The sequence below is a fragment of the Ochlerotatus camptorhynchus genome, unplaced genomic scaffold (genome assembly GCF_037179485.1).
Source record: "Ochlerotatus camptorhynchus isolate MF236.1 unplaced genomic scaffold, CSIRO-AGI_Acam_v1.1 ptg000185l, whole genome shotgun sequence".
NCBI classification, from domain to species: domain Eukaryota; kingdom Metazoa; phylum Arthropoda; class Insecta; order Diptera; family Culicidae; genus Ochlerotatus; species Ochlerotatus camptorhynchus.
Window position 1 is genome coordinate 2041715 of NW_027040675.1, and position 15335 is coordinate 2057049.

At 36.9% G+C, this 15335-nt stretch overlaps 1 protein-coding gene across 3 annotated transcripts in view; it reads right to left on the reverse strand.

Moving 5' to 3' along the window:
- The window catches only part of LOC135702189 (ubiquitin-like protein 3), a 355984-nt gene that overhangs the window by 18248 nt on the left and 322401 nt on the right, over positions 1-15335 (reverse strand). For all 3 annotated transcript variants that reach the window (XM_065223216.1, XM_065223217.1, XM_065223218.1), the window contains one exon: positions 10996-11104. In XM_065223216.1, the coding sequence (XP_065079288.1) occupies positions 10996-11104 (109 nt within the window). The remainder of the gene's footprint in view (positions 1-10995; positions 11105-15335) is intronic.

The window sequence follows — 15335 nt, forward strand, 5'->3', positions numbered from 1 at the left end:
AGTAAAGCCGTTGGTCCCGGCCCATGTGTGTTGAATGTGTGCGATATCCTACGCAGGTGTGGAAGCTGCCTTCCTGCACATTCGGTTGCCGTCAATGGATGGCAATCGATGTCCGTCGGTGATTGGCACTAGATTGCGGAACAGAGACCGACGTTAAATAAAGGAAAAAAAAACATACAACCGTGGAGACAACTACAGCAGTTTACTAATGCACTGTCGGCAAGTCTAGTAAAATATGAAAGCAAGTCCATTCGATTTGGTGCTAATTCCAAGGGACCTCGGTAGCAAGCCCAGATGACAATGAGTGGATAAAAAGATTTCTTCATCTCTGGACAGCCTCTCAAAGATTTGCGGATCTCGTGATTCAAGGAAACCCACTTGATCTGCCACAGAATGTGTTAAGCCTGTTTAATAATCCGGCGAAATGAATACGAGCTCCCAAAGACTAGTGCCGGCAACCAAAGATATTTGATAACAGACTTCCAAACCAGTCTTGAAGATCTTTGTATGTCCAAAAACTGTCCTTGAATCCCACTCTAGCGATTTTTGCAGATTTGTCGCTCAAATTTCACTGGACTTTGACCTTGACGTTCTAGACATTCATACCTCATTTCATAGCGAGTTCTGCGAACTTTTTTTTCTTTCGGCCGATCTTGTTTTCGTCGGTTTTGTTTCCGTACTGAATACCAATTTTACCGACGCCAGGCCAGGGAAGTAGCTCCTCCCACACCCTAACTATTAACCCATCAAACTCATGGACCGGGGGACCAACGGCAAAGATTTTATGCCTCAGAAAATCCCGACGGCGCCAACTGGGATTGAATGCAGGCCCTTTGGAGTGAGGGGCAGTCACGCTTACCGCTACACCACCAGCGCCGCTTCCTCCTGTGAACTTGTCCGGCAATGACTCAACCCCTACTGCAAATTGGGTGCAAAATATATTACTAAGATGGTATTAAAAACGAATGCTTCATGTGCATTCAATGTCTTCAAGGCCTTGATAGGTCCAAGAAGAAAATACCGAGCATAAAACACTAATCTGCCATTGGAATACAGATGGATTTCGATGTCGATTAGACGTCGGATTCCTGCAAGTCGCTTCTTCAACATTTCAAATTGTCACAGCAAAAAGAAACATACAGTTGGGTTAGACAGGATTATCTATTTTTTACCCAAGCAGCAGTTTAGGTTTTACTATGGTATTAAAGTCTATTCGAAGCCTTATAAACCTCTTAAAAACCATTATAAAACCGATATTGTTGCCTCCCTGGAGAAACTGTAAAAACTTTGAACGATTTTCATACTGAACTCAATTGATCTCTAATGACTCCGTAATGTGAATAAATTGCTCTTGAACCCGATGCAATTATCAAATTTAAAGCTGATCCATCATCAAACGCTGAAATTATCCCTTCAATCGTTCTTCTTTTCACATGAGGTATTGCTTCTTGCATCCTTCTAGTCTCCAATATGGATCGCCTAAATAACGATCAACGAGAATTAAACATCATCCTCAGTTTCACGACAGCAGGAAATATATTCCCCCTGTCACTCTTTTACTATCACATTACAAACCAGGAAAAACGTTAATCTTCTCAAAATGGCGGGAGTAGATATGTGTCCGCCCACGTCCTGCATCCCATCGCATCGTCGTCGTCGAGGCCATTCGTCTTCATTAGCACTCGGCTAATAAATTAAGAACGATAAATTTTTTGGCAACAGGAAATGGATTCGCTATAGTTGTTCATTTCCCCCTTTTTCACTTTCGTTTTCCTGCGTCGCAGTAAAGTTACGTTTTTGGAAAACTGTACGATTCCATCAGCACATCTACTGAAATGTGGCTTAATCTTGACCCGTCAGGAGCAATCCAGTCAGATTGACTGGGATTATTTTCATTTATTCATATACGAACAAAGTGGAACTGAACGAAACCCTGGATGATGATTAACACTTCAGTTGCGGAATTGAATCACTAGATCCAGGTATGGGAATCTTTTACAATAATATAAATTTACTTGGCTCTAACTTTTTTCATCAACAGAATTCCGTAAAACGATGTATGGGCGTTTGTAGGTTTTGATAATAGCTGCAACTTTGGAGAATAATTCAAACCAGTATCTCTTAAAGTGTTGGAAAAAATATCAAAAAAAATTATGCATTGGTGAGATCAGGGTCACGCTTGATTTTCGTAAACAAAAATCAACAAGCAAGCAACTGCGAATGATATTACAGGCTGTGATATCGTAGCTACAAATATCAAGCTAACAAAACTCACCAGCTACAATTCTAACCAAAGTGTGGTGAGTTTGAGTTTCATGATTTTTGCTTCATATCCGAACCAGTAGTTTCGTGTCTGCCATCGGTGAAGAGTAAAGAGATATAGCAAACTATATTTTCTCTTTCTAAGAAAACGATGTGCAATTGAATCATTTTTGTGTCGAGTCAACTCTCAGCTTCGGTTTTACATGTTCTGAATAGTCTCGCAATATCAAAGGAGCCTGTAAAATCACTATCAAGCATTATATTTTGTTCCAATATCACGCGAGATATTGAGAGCGTATGAGAGCGGAAAAATATCATTTGACTGATGATTTTGCCAACACTGATCTCTCGTCAACATACGAAATAATGTACAACCGTCAAAAATTGCTAAAATGGCCTTACAGCACCAAAAGACCTTCGCAATCGCCATGAATGGAATGAAATGATTTGAATCAGCCAAGATTAACTAAAATTAAAAATCGTTCCTATCAGGCAGAGTAGCTTTTTTAAATGTAGTTTTATTTTCGTCAAATAGACTAAAGTTTGAAAGCTTTGAAACATATAAATGCCCTCCGATTCAAAGTATTTCGAATTAAAGGACCAATTACTATTTATCACGCGTATCTACACCCATTGTTTGCGAAAATATTTCACACCAACAACGTTAAAAAAATAAAATATGTAGCAAATTTGTTTCCCACCCAATAGAAACGTCTGCTCGAACATCGCACGCCCACCCCGACATCTACTCGAAAAACAACTTAAATATTCACGATATAATTTGCACATTATTGATTGCCCACCGCCGAAGCATGAAGTCCCTGCTAAATTTTACATAATTATTCAGTATTCAACAGTGTCTGGTGGCAATGGGTGCTGATAACCGACTCCCTTTCGCCCATTATTCATCCATCCTAGCATTAGGCTAGCATGTGTCAAAAGAAAAATCGGTTTCCACGAATCTGTTCGAAGGGGTTTTCTAGTCTGAAAGTCACCCCTCTGCATTGCCAAATTGTGCCAGACTAGACGACGAGTCGTGAACTCTGCCTGCTTGCCACCGAAGTAAACAAACGCCAGTCGAAGCACCACCAATAGGAGACATTCAGTCTGGGAGAGGCAGACAAACGCCTCGCTCGTTACTATCAGCAAGTGACACCCAAATACGACTCTCAACCAACAACTATCAGTTGGGAATTTCAATTACGTTTCTCCAAACAAAGCTCGATTCGATCTAGCCGACAAAATCACTTCTCGTGGAACGAAATTTCATGCACGTCAAAATAATAAAAAAAAAAGGAATTACGAAAACCATTCAGCAACTCTGTGTTGTGTGCAGCTAAGCTATTCTACAAAGATGCCAAAGGGTTGATATTTTGTTTTGGCGACGACCGGCGACGACCCAGCGAAATTTCACCGGCGTCTTCGTCGTGTGCTATGGTGACGGACGGTTAGCCCAACGACTATGACGCATACGGTGGTGTTTGTATTGATTTTATCAGGCTCGTGTCAAGAACCTTTTATCTGGATGGCAGTCGAATGTGGCAAAAATTGTTCTATTAAATTTAAAATATGTGGTACATTCAAAATAATTAACACGGTGGGGACAAATCCCAGACTGATCAAGGAATTTTTGCGAAATAGAACATTTCTAGCAGAAATTTGGGGAATTTTTAACAGAATATCAGAATATATAGGAATGCTGAAAAATTTCCTTTCTGGAATTCTGAAAGATTTCGAATATCAATTTGAAGATTCATCACCGTTAATCTTAAACATATATGTCAAGAATACGAACTGTAAAACAAATCCTTTGAAATTCCTTTCAAAAATTTATTTTAGGAGCTTTGGGAAATTCCTCCAAAGAGTTCAGAATTAAGTACTTTGAGTAATTAAGAGATTTCGTCCCAAAAATTCAGGATTAAAGTTCGTTTTAAGAATCATGGAAATTCATTAAATGAATTCTTTAGAACTTGTGGGAAAAATGAGCATGGATTTCTCTGATAAATTCTATAAATTTCTCTCAGCAGCGTGTCTACTCATTATGCTACACGGCGAATGAGAACGACCCAAATTTGAGTTTAGTTCACTCATAATCGCCAAAAGTGCAGGAACTCAGCGATGAGTAAATTTGCCTCATGTTTTCCCAGGGAAAAATTCTCGAATTTGAGAAAAGTAAAGATTGGATTCACTCAATCTATTGGTACTACTCCGAGACTGAATAAAATTTACGTCAATTTCCTTATTTTCCGGCAGATTTTTTAGGTTTTCCACAGGAAACCATGAGACAAATTTTACTCATCGCTGAGTTCCTGCACTTTTGGCGATTATGAGTGAACTAAACTCAAATTTGGGTCGTTCTCATTCGCCGTGTAAATAAAACTCTCTGAGTTTTCCAGGATTTTCCGGGAAACGGAAATGACACTTTTATTTAATTTTATCTCACGGAGAGCGCTAACGACGTTATTATCACTCCCGACCTCAGCCCAAACCCAGACATGGGTGCCGATACGCCACTACCTAACACTAGATGTGGGCAAAACAGCTCATCTGACTGAGTGGATAAAACCCATCCAGCTCACTGAAGGGAATCGATTCTTTTGAACAGCTCTTCAGCTCACATTGAAATTATAGAAATTATGACACAAATTCAAAATCGGAAAATTAATTAGTGGTTCTAGTGCTTAAAACTAGAAATACTAGAAGAAGAGATGGGCGGAGAAAACAAAATACAATTCGGCAGCAGGGATTTGTATCTAAATTATCTTGCAACCCTTGCTAAAACTTAGCATTTCACATGACTTTACTTTTGATTCGATTTACGTGTAAATTAATAATTGATTGCATTGCAATATTTTGCTCAGTGTTCACTCGGCTGTCGACAAAAGCAGGCCACTCTCGATGTGTGCTGCGCGATCGTCTGTTTTCTCGGCAGCAACCATTGTGTGGTCCTCCTCATTGTTCTTCATCAGCAGTTCTTTCGGTCGATGCGTCGTCGACTTTGGAAAGCAACCGTTTCGTGATGAGTGTGTGAGTGCTGACCACGTTTTGCGTCCATTACTGCAATGGACGCGATCTGACCCTCGTTGGCGTACAACAATTTGCCATACAATGAAACTACTGGAAGCGGCTCCAGTTATGATGGAGGAGGCTTTTTGGATAGCGGAAGATAAAGTGTTTATTGTGTTGTACCTTTTGACTATAGTTTTAAGATGTATTGTATAGTGACCAAGAATCCTCGGCTCTGTAAAGTTAATTCGGTTGAGCCTTATCAAATAAATTAATAAACAAAAAAAAAAAAATTGATTTAACAAGCTCCTTTGATATTGCGAGACTATTCACAACAAGCGAAAATCAGTCAGCTGAGAGTTGACTCGACACAAACATAATTCCGTTGCACATCGTTTTCTTATAAAGAGAAAGTTTAGTTTGCTCTTTCTCTCTCTTCACTCTTCACCGATGGCAGACACGAAGCTACTGCTGCCACTTGCCAGCAGTGATGGTAGTTTCGGGTCGCGTTCGGATGTAAAGCAAAAATCATGAAACTCAAACTGTAACTGGTGAAATTTTGGTTAGCTTGATATTCATACCTACGATATCACGGATTGTAATATCATGCGCAGTTACTTGCTTGTTCATTTTTGTCTACGAAAATCAAGCGTGGTCTTGGGAATTAGTGAGATTTGATTTTTTGATATTTTCCCAACACTGCTCTTCATATTATTAACAATTCTTGAAGTGGATTATACTATTAAAAAAAAATCACTTGAAGTTCTCCTCAGCTAGTATTCTCCTGAAATACCCATGGAATTACCATAGAAATTCCTTTTTAGTTCTGCTCAGAATTCGCATTAATTCTTTGAAATGCTCCTCATAATTTCCATGGAACTCTACTTTGAATTTTTTAAAAATTATCACCGGAATATCCTTAGAATGCTTATCGGAATTCCTTTAAAAAAAATATAGTTAAAATTGTGTTGTAACTACCTTCAGAATTCGGGATTTAAGGGAAAGATTACCGCCCCAAAAATAAAAAAAATATTTTCGGCACGTTTTTATTTCTCTAAAAACATTGGAAAAAAATATCAAGAATCCAAGAAAATCAGTTTCATCCTTAGATTCTTGAGAAAATTTACATGTAAACATAGTTTTTCTATCTCATCATGAAAAAAATATTGGACTTTCAGCAAAACCGAAAAGTTGATGTTTTGTGGTTTATTGAGTACAACTTTATGCCATGATAAATTACAAAAAATATTTTTGCATGTGAATTTTCTTTAAAAAATACGAAAAAATGTGATTTTTTTTAGATTTTTGATATCTTTTCCCAATAATTTTAGAAAAATCGAAACTCATTTTTTTTTTCGGAGCGGTATGCTTCCTCTTAATTCCCCTTTTGAATTTTTCCTCAGAATTCCTTTGAAATACTCCTAAGAAATCTATTTGAAATTATTTTCAGAATTCGTTGAATTCACTCCAGAATTCCCTTTGAATTTCTCCTTAGAATTTACTTGCGCGTACTCCTCTCATTTTTCTTTATTTCCCCTCAAAATTTGTTTGGCATTTAAAAGTCAGAACTGTCTTGGAATTCTTTTGTAGCTCTCTTGGAGTTATTCTCAGATTTAATTGTAATCCTTCTTTTAGCATACCCCTAAGTATTCTCCAAAAATTTCCATGGAATTATGCTTTGGATTATTTTTCTCCTTCTTCTTCTTCTTCTTCTTCTTCTTCTTCTTCTTCTTCGCATTTCAAGCTTATTGCATATCGCATATTAGCTTATTGCGTGCTCTCAACTTAGTGTTCTAGATGCACTTCCGCAGTTATTAATTGAGAGCTTTCGATGCCTGTACCATTTTTGCATTGGTATAATTGTGTGGCAAGTCCAATCATACTTCTATGCCCAGGGAAGTCGAGAAATTTTCCAACCCGAAAATTCCTAGACCGAACCGGGAATCGAACCCAGCCACCTCCAGCATGGTCTTGCTTTGTAGCTGCGCCTTTACCGGCTGAGCTAAGGGAGGCCCCGGTATAAACTTATTAAAATTATCCTCTGATCCCGTGGATTTTTTCTTTGAATTGACTTGAAGTTCTTCTGAGAATTCTCTTAAAATATTGTCAAAATTCCATTGGAATTAACCTCGGTAATTCCTATGAATTTTTATAAAAGTTTCCTCTGAATCCTAGTCATAATTTCCGTGGAATTATACTCAGAATTAACTTGGTATTATCCTTAGGTTTGACGTGAAAACCGGAGTTCCTGAGAATAACATTGAAAGCAGATTTAACTGAGCAATTTCCTACGAATTCGCAAATCGGTTTATTTTTGTATTTTTTGATTTGGTTGAAAATTTGCAGAAACGTTTCTTATGACCGACTATGCCATTTTGCATCTTGATATCGCCAATTTGAATCCAGCCTTATTTTTGAAAAAGGCCTATAGAAAAATATCAAGCTTATCTTCAGAAAATTTTTCCTCGAAAACTGTTTGTCCGATCGGTTTGGTGTCTTGGACAATATTGCATATAATGGATGAGACTATTTGGAAAATATATGCTTTCTAAAACATTACCCAACTTTTTTTAAATTTCAAATAAAATCTTAAAAACAATTTTTCTCATAAAAGGATTTTTTTGTATTTTTTTTATTTGTTGATATGTTTTAGGGGACAAATGCCATCTTTTGCACTATAGGTCAAGATGGAGAAATGATGGACAAAAAAGTTATGATTTTAAAAAAAAACCCAAGTTTTTGGAAAAATATCCAAAACTTGTTACAATTACTTTTTCGACTTTATATAATGAAAGTACACCCAATTTACAATAGAAAAGCACCTGCGTAAAATTTTGCTAAGTCACACCATTTCCGAGATGTAGCGGTTTGAAAGTAGATATTTTTAAAATGTTGGTAGTTTTTGGCCATTTTTAAATGTATTTCGCGGTTCTCCAGTTCCGAAATTTTTTTCTGATCTTTCCGAAAAAAATATTGTTGGAACTGGAGAACCGTGAAATACATTTAAAAATGGCCAAAAAGTACCAACATTTTAAAAATATCTACTTTCAAACCGCTACATCTAAAAAACGGTGACTTATAAAAAATTTACTTGAGTGCTTTTTTATTGTAAATTTAGAGTACTTTCATTGTATAAGGTCGAAAAATTGGACCAAGTTTTAGATATTTTTCCAAAAACTTGTGTTTTTAAAAATCGTAACTTTTTTGTCCATCATTTCTCTATCTTGACCTATAGTGCAAAAGATGTCATTTTTTGTCCCCTAAAACATATCAACAAATAAAAAAGTATAAAAATATTTTTATGAGAAAAATTGTTTTTAAGATTTTATTTGAAATTAAAAAAAAAATATGGATAATTTTTTTAGAGTGCATATTTTTTTTCAAATAGTCTCATCCATTATCTGCAATATTGCCCAAGACACCAAACCAATCGGGCAAACAGTTTTTGAGTAAAAACATTTCTGAAGATTAGATGATGTTATTCTATAGGCCCTTTTCAAAAATAAGACTGGATTCAAATTGGTGATATGAAGAGGTAAAATGGCATAGTCGGTCATAAGGAACGTTTCTGCAAATTTTCAACCAAATCAAAAAATACAAAAAATAAACCGATTTGCGAATTCGTAGGAAATTGCTCAACTTTTATCACATTTGTTGTTCTCGCGTTTTTTCCAGAACTCCCCTGGAATGAGTTTCTGAGAAATTCGAATCAAATTCCACGAGCCTTGCTTGGATGGTTGATTTGATTTTTCTGTAATCAGTGATCTTGGTAAACGTTCAATACCCAATATCATGATGATGATGATGATGATGATGATAGACTTCTACCTACTATAGCAAGGCGCCTGCACATAGCAATAGACTGTTCCTTCTACAAGACTTGGTCAAGATTTGATTTCTTATCATACCTATCATACTACTCCTCTATAAAGAGCCAAAAACAGTGGGCCGGATGCATAAGCAACTCCCGCGAAACCCGCGGGAGTGACAGAGAATCACCTTCCAGAAGTAAGTTCATACAAACAGAAACCAAATCAAGCCATCGTGTGGAAGAACGTCTCAATAGAAGGGGGAGAAGAGCCCACCCTCTATCCACGAAATGTTAGCAACAGAGAGTTGGTAATCTCACTCTCCCCATCCAAGGCGATTCAATCGGTTGCTTTGATGGTCCCTCCCGATCTCCGACACATTTTTTTTAAATAATTGATCGAGCAAGAAGCGACCAGCCGCAGTTTTTTGCAATATTTGTACCAAGTACAAAATTAACTAAAATTCTAAAACTTCTCAAACCTGCCCTTCTCAAGACATTACTCATGTTTTTTGTATTCTAGGTTTGAACGATTTTCGGTCATTGAACATTAAATTTATATATGAATATAAATCTGGTCCAAATTTATAAAGTTCAATGAGAGAAAAGAAATAACAACAAATGCATTCTTTTCTGAAAATTCCTTAGAAAGTGAACTTTTTCCATTAAAACTGCCAACGATAATAATTAGTAATGTTGCAAATTCGTAAATCAATACTGATTTGAAGACTTTCGGTTCCGTAAAGTTTTTTAACAGTCTTACCAAATAAACAAACTGAAAAAAAAAATCCTGAAAAGTTCAGAAATTGGCATACTTGAATGAAAATCACATTTTTATAAGGATCCAAGCTCTCTTCCAGTTTTCTTGGGTGTATTTTGCTAGTTATTTTTGAAAAAAAAAACTGTTGGCAACCCTGTGTACCACAAACTTGAAAGTGTCTGAAACATGAACACGAAACTCCGTAGAATATTTGCAGAACAAATCGATGGGTTTGATTTTCAATTTAGCAAATTTCTGAAAAATATACATCAAATTCTGTAGATGTTATCTTCGTAAATCCGTGGAAATAGATCAACTCCATACACCTGCGGAATTTTCCGTAGAAATGTAATCACTGCAACTCGGCCACATCATTTGAGCATTTTATTCGCCCACGTCATTTTCATACCCATGAAGCTCATTTTTCACCCGAAAAAGTGTACGATTTTCCGACAAGCATTCATGGAACACTTTACACTTATTCGGGAGGTCGACTTTGGTACCGACCCACAAGCAACATATTGCACTGCAGCGGCCATATAAAAGCGCCAGAACGATGATGGTGGACTAGTCGCATAAATTGGGTCGCCGCGCCGGTCGGTCGGTCGGGCGCCGGACGTCGAGGAAAATGAAGATAGATAACCATCTAATTATTTATTCACCGCAATCCACCGGCACCGGGAGGGCTGATGGTAAGGAATATGGTAGAAAAGTTTAGTCTGTTACCGCACACGGAACAGTATAAAATACATCGTACGCGATGGTGGTGATGATGATGATGATGATGATGGTAGTCACCCCCAACACGGGGCCTCGACCGGTGGAAAGTCCTTGCCGCGTAAGAGAAATTCTGGCAAATTCATGTAACTTTTAGTTTTCAGCTATTTATCTAGTAATCTGTAACATAAATTGTTTTTTTATTTTTATTTTCGTCGTGCTGAGGGTCAGGTCTTTGTGTGTTCCGTGTTTAGAATAGTGAACTCATAAAGCCGTGAGCGGAGAGCTTTTTCCACTTGGAAAACTGCAAATAAGTTCATTTTATGTTCAAAAGAATGCACGGGTTGCACCGGTTGCCATCAGTCTGTACCCCCGAAACGCTGCAAACCGCTCGACACGTCGAATCGAAAATGGTAATTATTTTTCAAAACAATGAACTTACCATCGGGCCAATTTTCGAACACTGTCAGTGCTATGTCCCCGGCCGAATCGGATGGACTGAACAGGAACTCTTTCGTCTTGCCGCTTACGAGTATCAGTCGCAGGTTTATCTGTTGATGAGGGAAAACAACGTTCAAGGTTTGCAATTAGTAAATTTGTTCAGAGTGAGATGTGAGATAGAAATAAAAATTATCAACAGCAGTCGGTGATGATAAACAAACAGGCAAACAAAAGAACGCTAGGATATTGACAGAACCACGATGACACGGTGGAGTGTCGATGATGGAGAGCGTGGAGCGCTCCAGGCAAGTCAGATTGTGATTTAATTAATCCAGGAAGTCAACATGCGACACAAAGTTTACCAACGGCGACGCGACGCCGACGGAATGGCAATGGGAAATTTGCGTATATTTAAATCATTACACGTTTCGGATGGGGGTGCGAAGAGAACGAACGCGACAGAATGATGACACTTGACTGTGTGTGCGTGCGTACTGTTCCTACCCAAGAGTCAAGTGTCGGTACGGTAGGACAAGAGAGGAGGGGTTTGAGAGGAAATTTTCGGGACGGCCCAAGTGGGAATCAATGTTTAATGAATATTGGCATCGGTGCGGAACGAGCCGGAGGTGGAGGAAATTCATTGGCTCATAAATAAGTAAGGCACGGGAAAGATAAACAAAAGGAGCGAAAGCCGGAACGTGCAGTGGGAAGAAGATGGACGGATGTTGTGGTTTGTGAAGCTATGGTCGAAAGTCACGTGCAAAACTCTGTGTACACCTCCTCTCTTATGGAACGACGATGAAGAAGGTGTTTCGACAATAAATCAACTTCAATTGCCAGTACGTGTATGTGGTCGGTCCGTCGGTCGGTCGAGCCAATATCGGTAAAGTAGGTTGGTTGGTTGGGTGGTGTGAACAAATTCCTATCGGAAACAGGGGAATTCCTAAATGGAATTCTAATAGGAATTATTTTATTTCGCTCATTAATTGTCAACAATCCTAAGTAGAAGGAGAGCATTGAGCAGTTCCATGCCATAATATGACGAGTCGTAAAAGCTTGACCTTCTCCGATTTGCATGAAACTTTGCGTACTTTTTTGTTATAGACAATGATACACATTTCCGCTAAAATTCGGCTTTTTTAGGACTTAAAATTTTCAAAATGGCTTTTTTAGCACGGAAAAGACACTTTTGATCGAAATGAAGTCTGAAACGAAGTTGTAGAAAAAAAACAATGTTTTTCAGCAAAAAAAAAAAAAAATTACAAAAAACTGGTTTTTAGAAATTTCAAGAAATTAAAAAATAAATATTAAAACCTAAATATTTCAAAATGTCCTAGATCGATAAAAAATTGAAAAAAGCTCATAAAAAATACAAACAGTTGGAATAATTAAAATTGTGGACAATTCGGTCATTTTGGATCATCTAAAATTTTCAAAATGGCGTCTTTTAAATCTTTCAAAAATTTGTATCACGGAAATGTCCTTTCTGTGCAAAATGATGTCTGAGAAAAAGACGAGAAGAAGAACGACGTCTTTCTCGGAAATATTTTTTTTTATTTATTTTTAGTAAAAATTAAAAGAAAAGGTTAAAAACCCAAATGTCTCAAAAAGTCCTTTTTGGACATTTGGGTTTTTTTAATTTTTTAATTTTTTGCTACAAATGAAGCTCATAAAAAATACAACCTTTTGAAACGTTTAAAATTATTCACTCTTTAAAATTGACAAAAATCGTAGAACAAGAATGTTTGGTAAAATTTATGAACTGTTCGTCCAAACGTTTTTTTTTGTAATTGTACTCAGAAAAAGAATGAGAGGAATTTTAAATCAAATTATGTAAAAAAAAATACACATTGTAAAGCGTAGCAACAAAAAGATAACAAATTCGACCGAAAGTTCTGGTTCTACGATTTTTGTCAGTTTTCAAGTGTCCATGGCTTTAAATAGAGGTGGGCAAAACAGCTCATCTTGCTGAGCGGATCTGACCCATCCAGCTTCCTTAGGGAAGCCGATTGTTTTGAACAGCTCTTCAGCTCATATTTAAATTATAGAAATTTTGAAAGAAATTCAAAGTCAAACATGAAAACTCGGAAAAGAAATACAATCGTAAAAGTAATCTAAACCAGTGCTTTAAATTCTCAAAATCAATTGCACATTTTTGATGAAAATGAGAAAAGCAGCTATCCGCTATCAAAGGGGACCTCCTTCGAATGGGTGATATCAGTTGCTTAGTCATTTGAGAAACGCTTGATGTCATTCAATTGAGTGTAACCTACACATAAACGGAGCTCTGGTCGACATTCCGCCGAAAAAGCTAAGCCAACCCGACACCAACCTGGTTTCTATCAAACCCCAACTCGATGTTGACCCGACATTGACCCGACATAATCCCAAAATTAACCCGAAATTGGGTCGACATCGACCTTAAATTTGCCTTACATTGATCCGACATCGGGTCGACTTGTCTGTTCGGGACCATTTAGCTGAGTTTCTTCCATACTCCACTGTTGTATATCAAATGATAGTGAGTGACTCAATTGACAGTGACAATGAGCTTCGAATGAGAAAGGGGTTCTTCAAATTATGGCATGTGAGAGTTCGTTTTCACAGAATTGATTGAATGGTTGTACTGGTTCATCTTCAATCGAATGATATGAAAATTAGCGGTACTGGTCTAAATCATTAAATCCGTAGCTTACAATTTGGCTCTATTTTTCAACTGAAAACGCCACTAACGCAACAACTGAACAACCACCGCGCAATCCAAAATGCGGGCGTAATGCCAAATGTGCCGACAACATCATCAGTAAAAGCATACCTACACCTGCGTTCAATATAATAGCAGCGCATGCCGATTTCCATACAAAATGGTCAACTTTGACAAATTGTAACTTTGTTCTCTTAAGATAAATTGAGCTGAAACGTTCACCACAGAACTACAAATATGTTCAATTTTACGATTACAAAATACCAATTTTTTGGAAGTACCTGCCGGAAAGTGAGACACTAGGTAAAATTGTTCACATGGGCACAAATTAGGGGCATTTAGGCCGACATTACATCCATTTCCCCTAGATTCGAATTTATCAAAAATATCAAGACTTGGGGTCAAATCAAGATCTACGATTTGAACATTCGTTTAACTGATATTTTTTACGAAAGTTTATGCTAAGAAAGTTTTGCGTAATTGTTTGTTATGGGCAGTGTTGGGTAAATTTCAAAAAATCAAATCTCACCAATACCCAAGATCACAATTGATTTTCGTAGACAAAAATCAACAAGCAAACAACAGCGGTTGATTTTGCAAGCTGTAAAATTGCAGCTTGGAATATCAAGCTAACGAAACTCACCAGCTGCAAATCTCAACAAGCTGTGGTGAGATTGAGTTTTATGATTTTTGCTTTACACCCGAACGCAACCGAAACTTCCATAACGACTGGCAGCAGTTACTTCGCGTCTGCCCTAGCGTCTGCCATCGATAAACAGTTAAAAGAGATAGCAAGCTATACTTTCTCTTTCTAAGAAAACGATGTGCAACGGAATCATTTTGGTGTCTAGTCAACTCTCCGCTTGATTTTTGCACGTTGTGAATAGTCTCGCAATATCAAAGGAGCTTTTAAAATCAATACCAAGCATGATATTTTGTTCCAATATCACGCTTGATATTGAGAACGTATGAGAGCGGAATAATATAATTTGATTGTTGATTTTGCCAGCACTGGTTATGGGCAACGATTCACATTTTTGCTAAAATTCGGCCATTTTGGATCCTGTAAAATTTTCAAAATTGCGACAATTTTTCAAAAAAATGCAGCTTATCAACGGCATTTCTGATCAAAATGACGTCTGAGACAAATTGTAGAGAAAAATAATGTCTTTTTGGTAAAAAAATAAACAAAAATTGTGTTCTTTCTATTTTAGGTAAAAAATTTAAAACAAATGTTAAATACCCAAATATCTTAATATGTCCTTGCCCAATTAAAAAAAAATATAAAAAAAAACATGAAAAATTCAAAGTTTTGGAATGTTGAAAACAATGTACAGATGAAACTGTCAAAAACCATAAAGCAAGAACCTTTTTTAAAACATGTGAACTTTTAGTTAGTACGGTTGCGTGTATTTTTTTTCCTCAAAATGATTAAAAATTATACAAACAGTGTTTTCTGGGTATGAATTAAAGAAAAAAGTTTTAGGAAAAATTAAAAAAAAATACCACAAAATTACTGTTTTTCGATTTTTGTTTATTTTTAAGAGTCCATCATTTTAAACATTAAACATTTTTAGATATTTAGGATGATTTTTTTTTTTAATTTTTACTTGAAATTACAAAAAAAAAACATATTC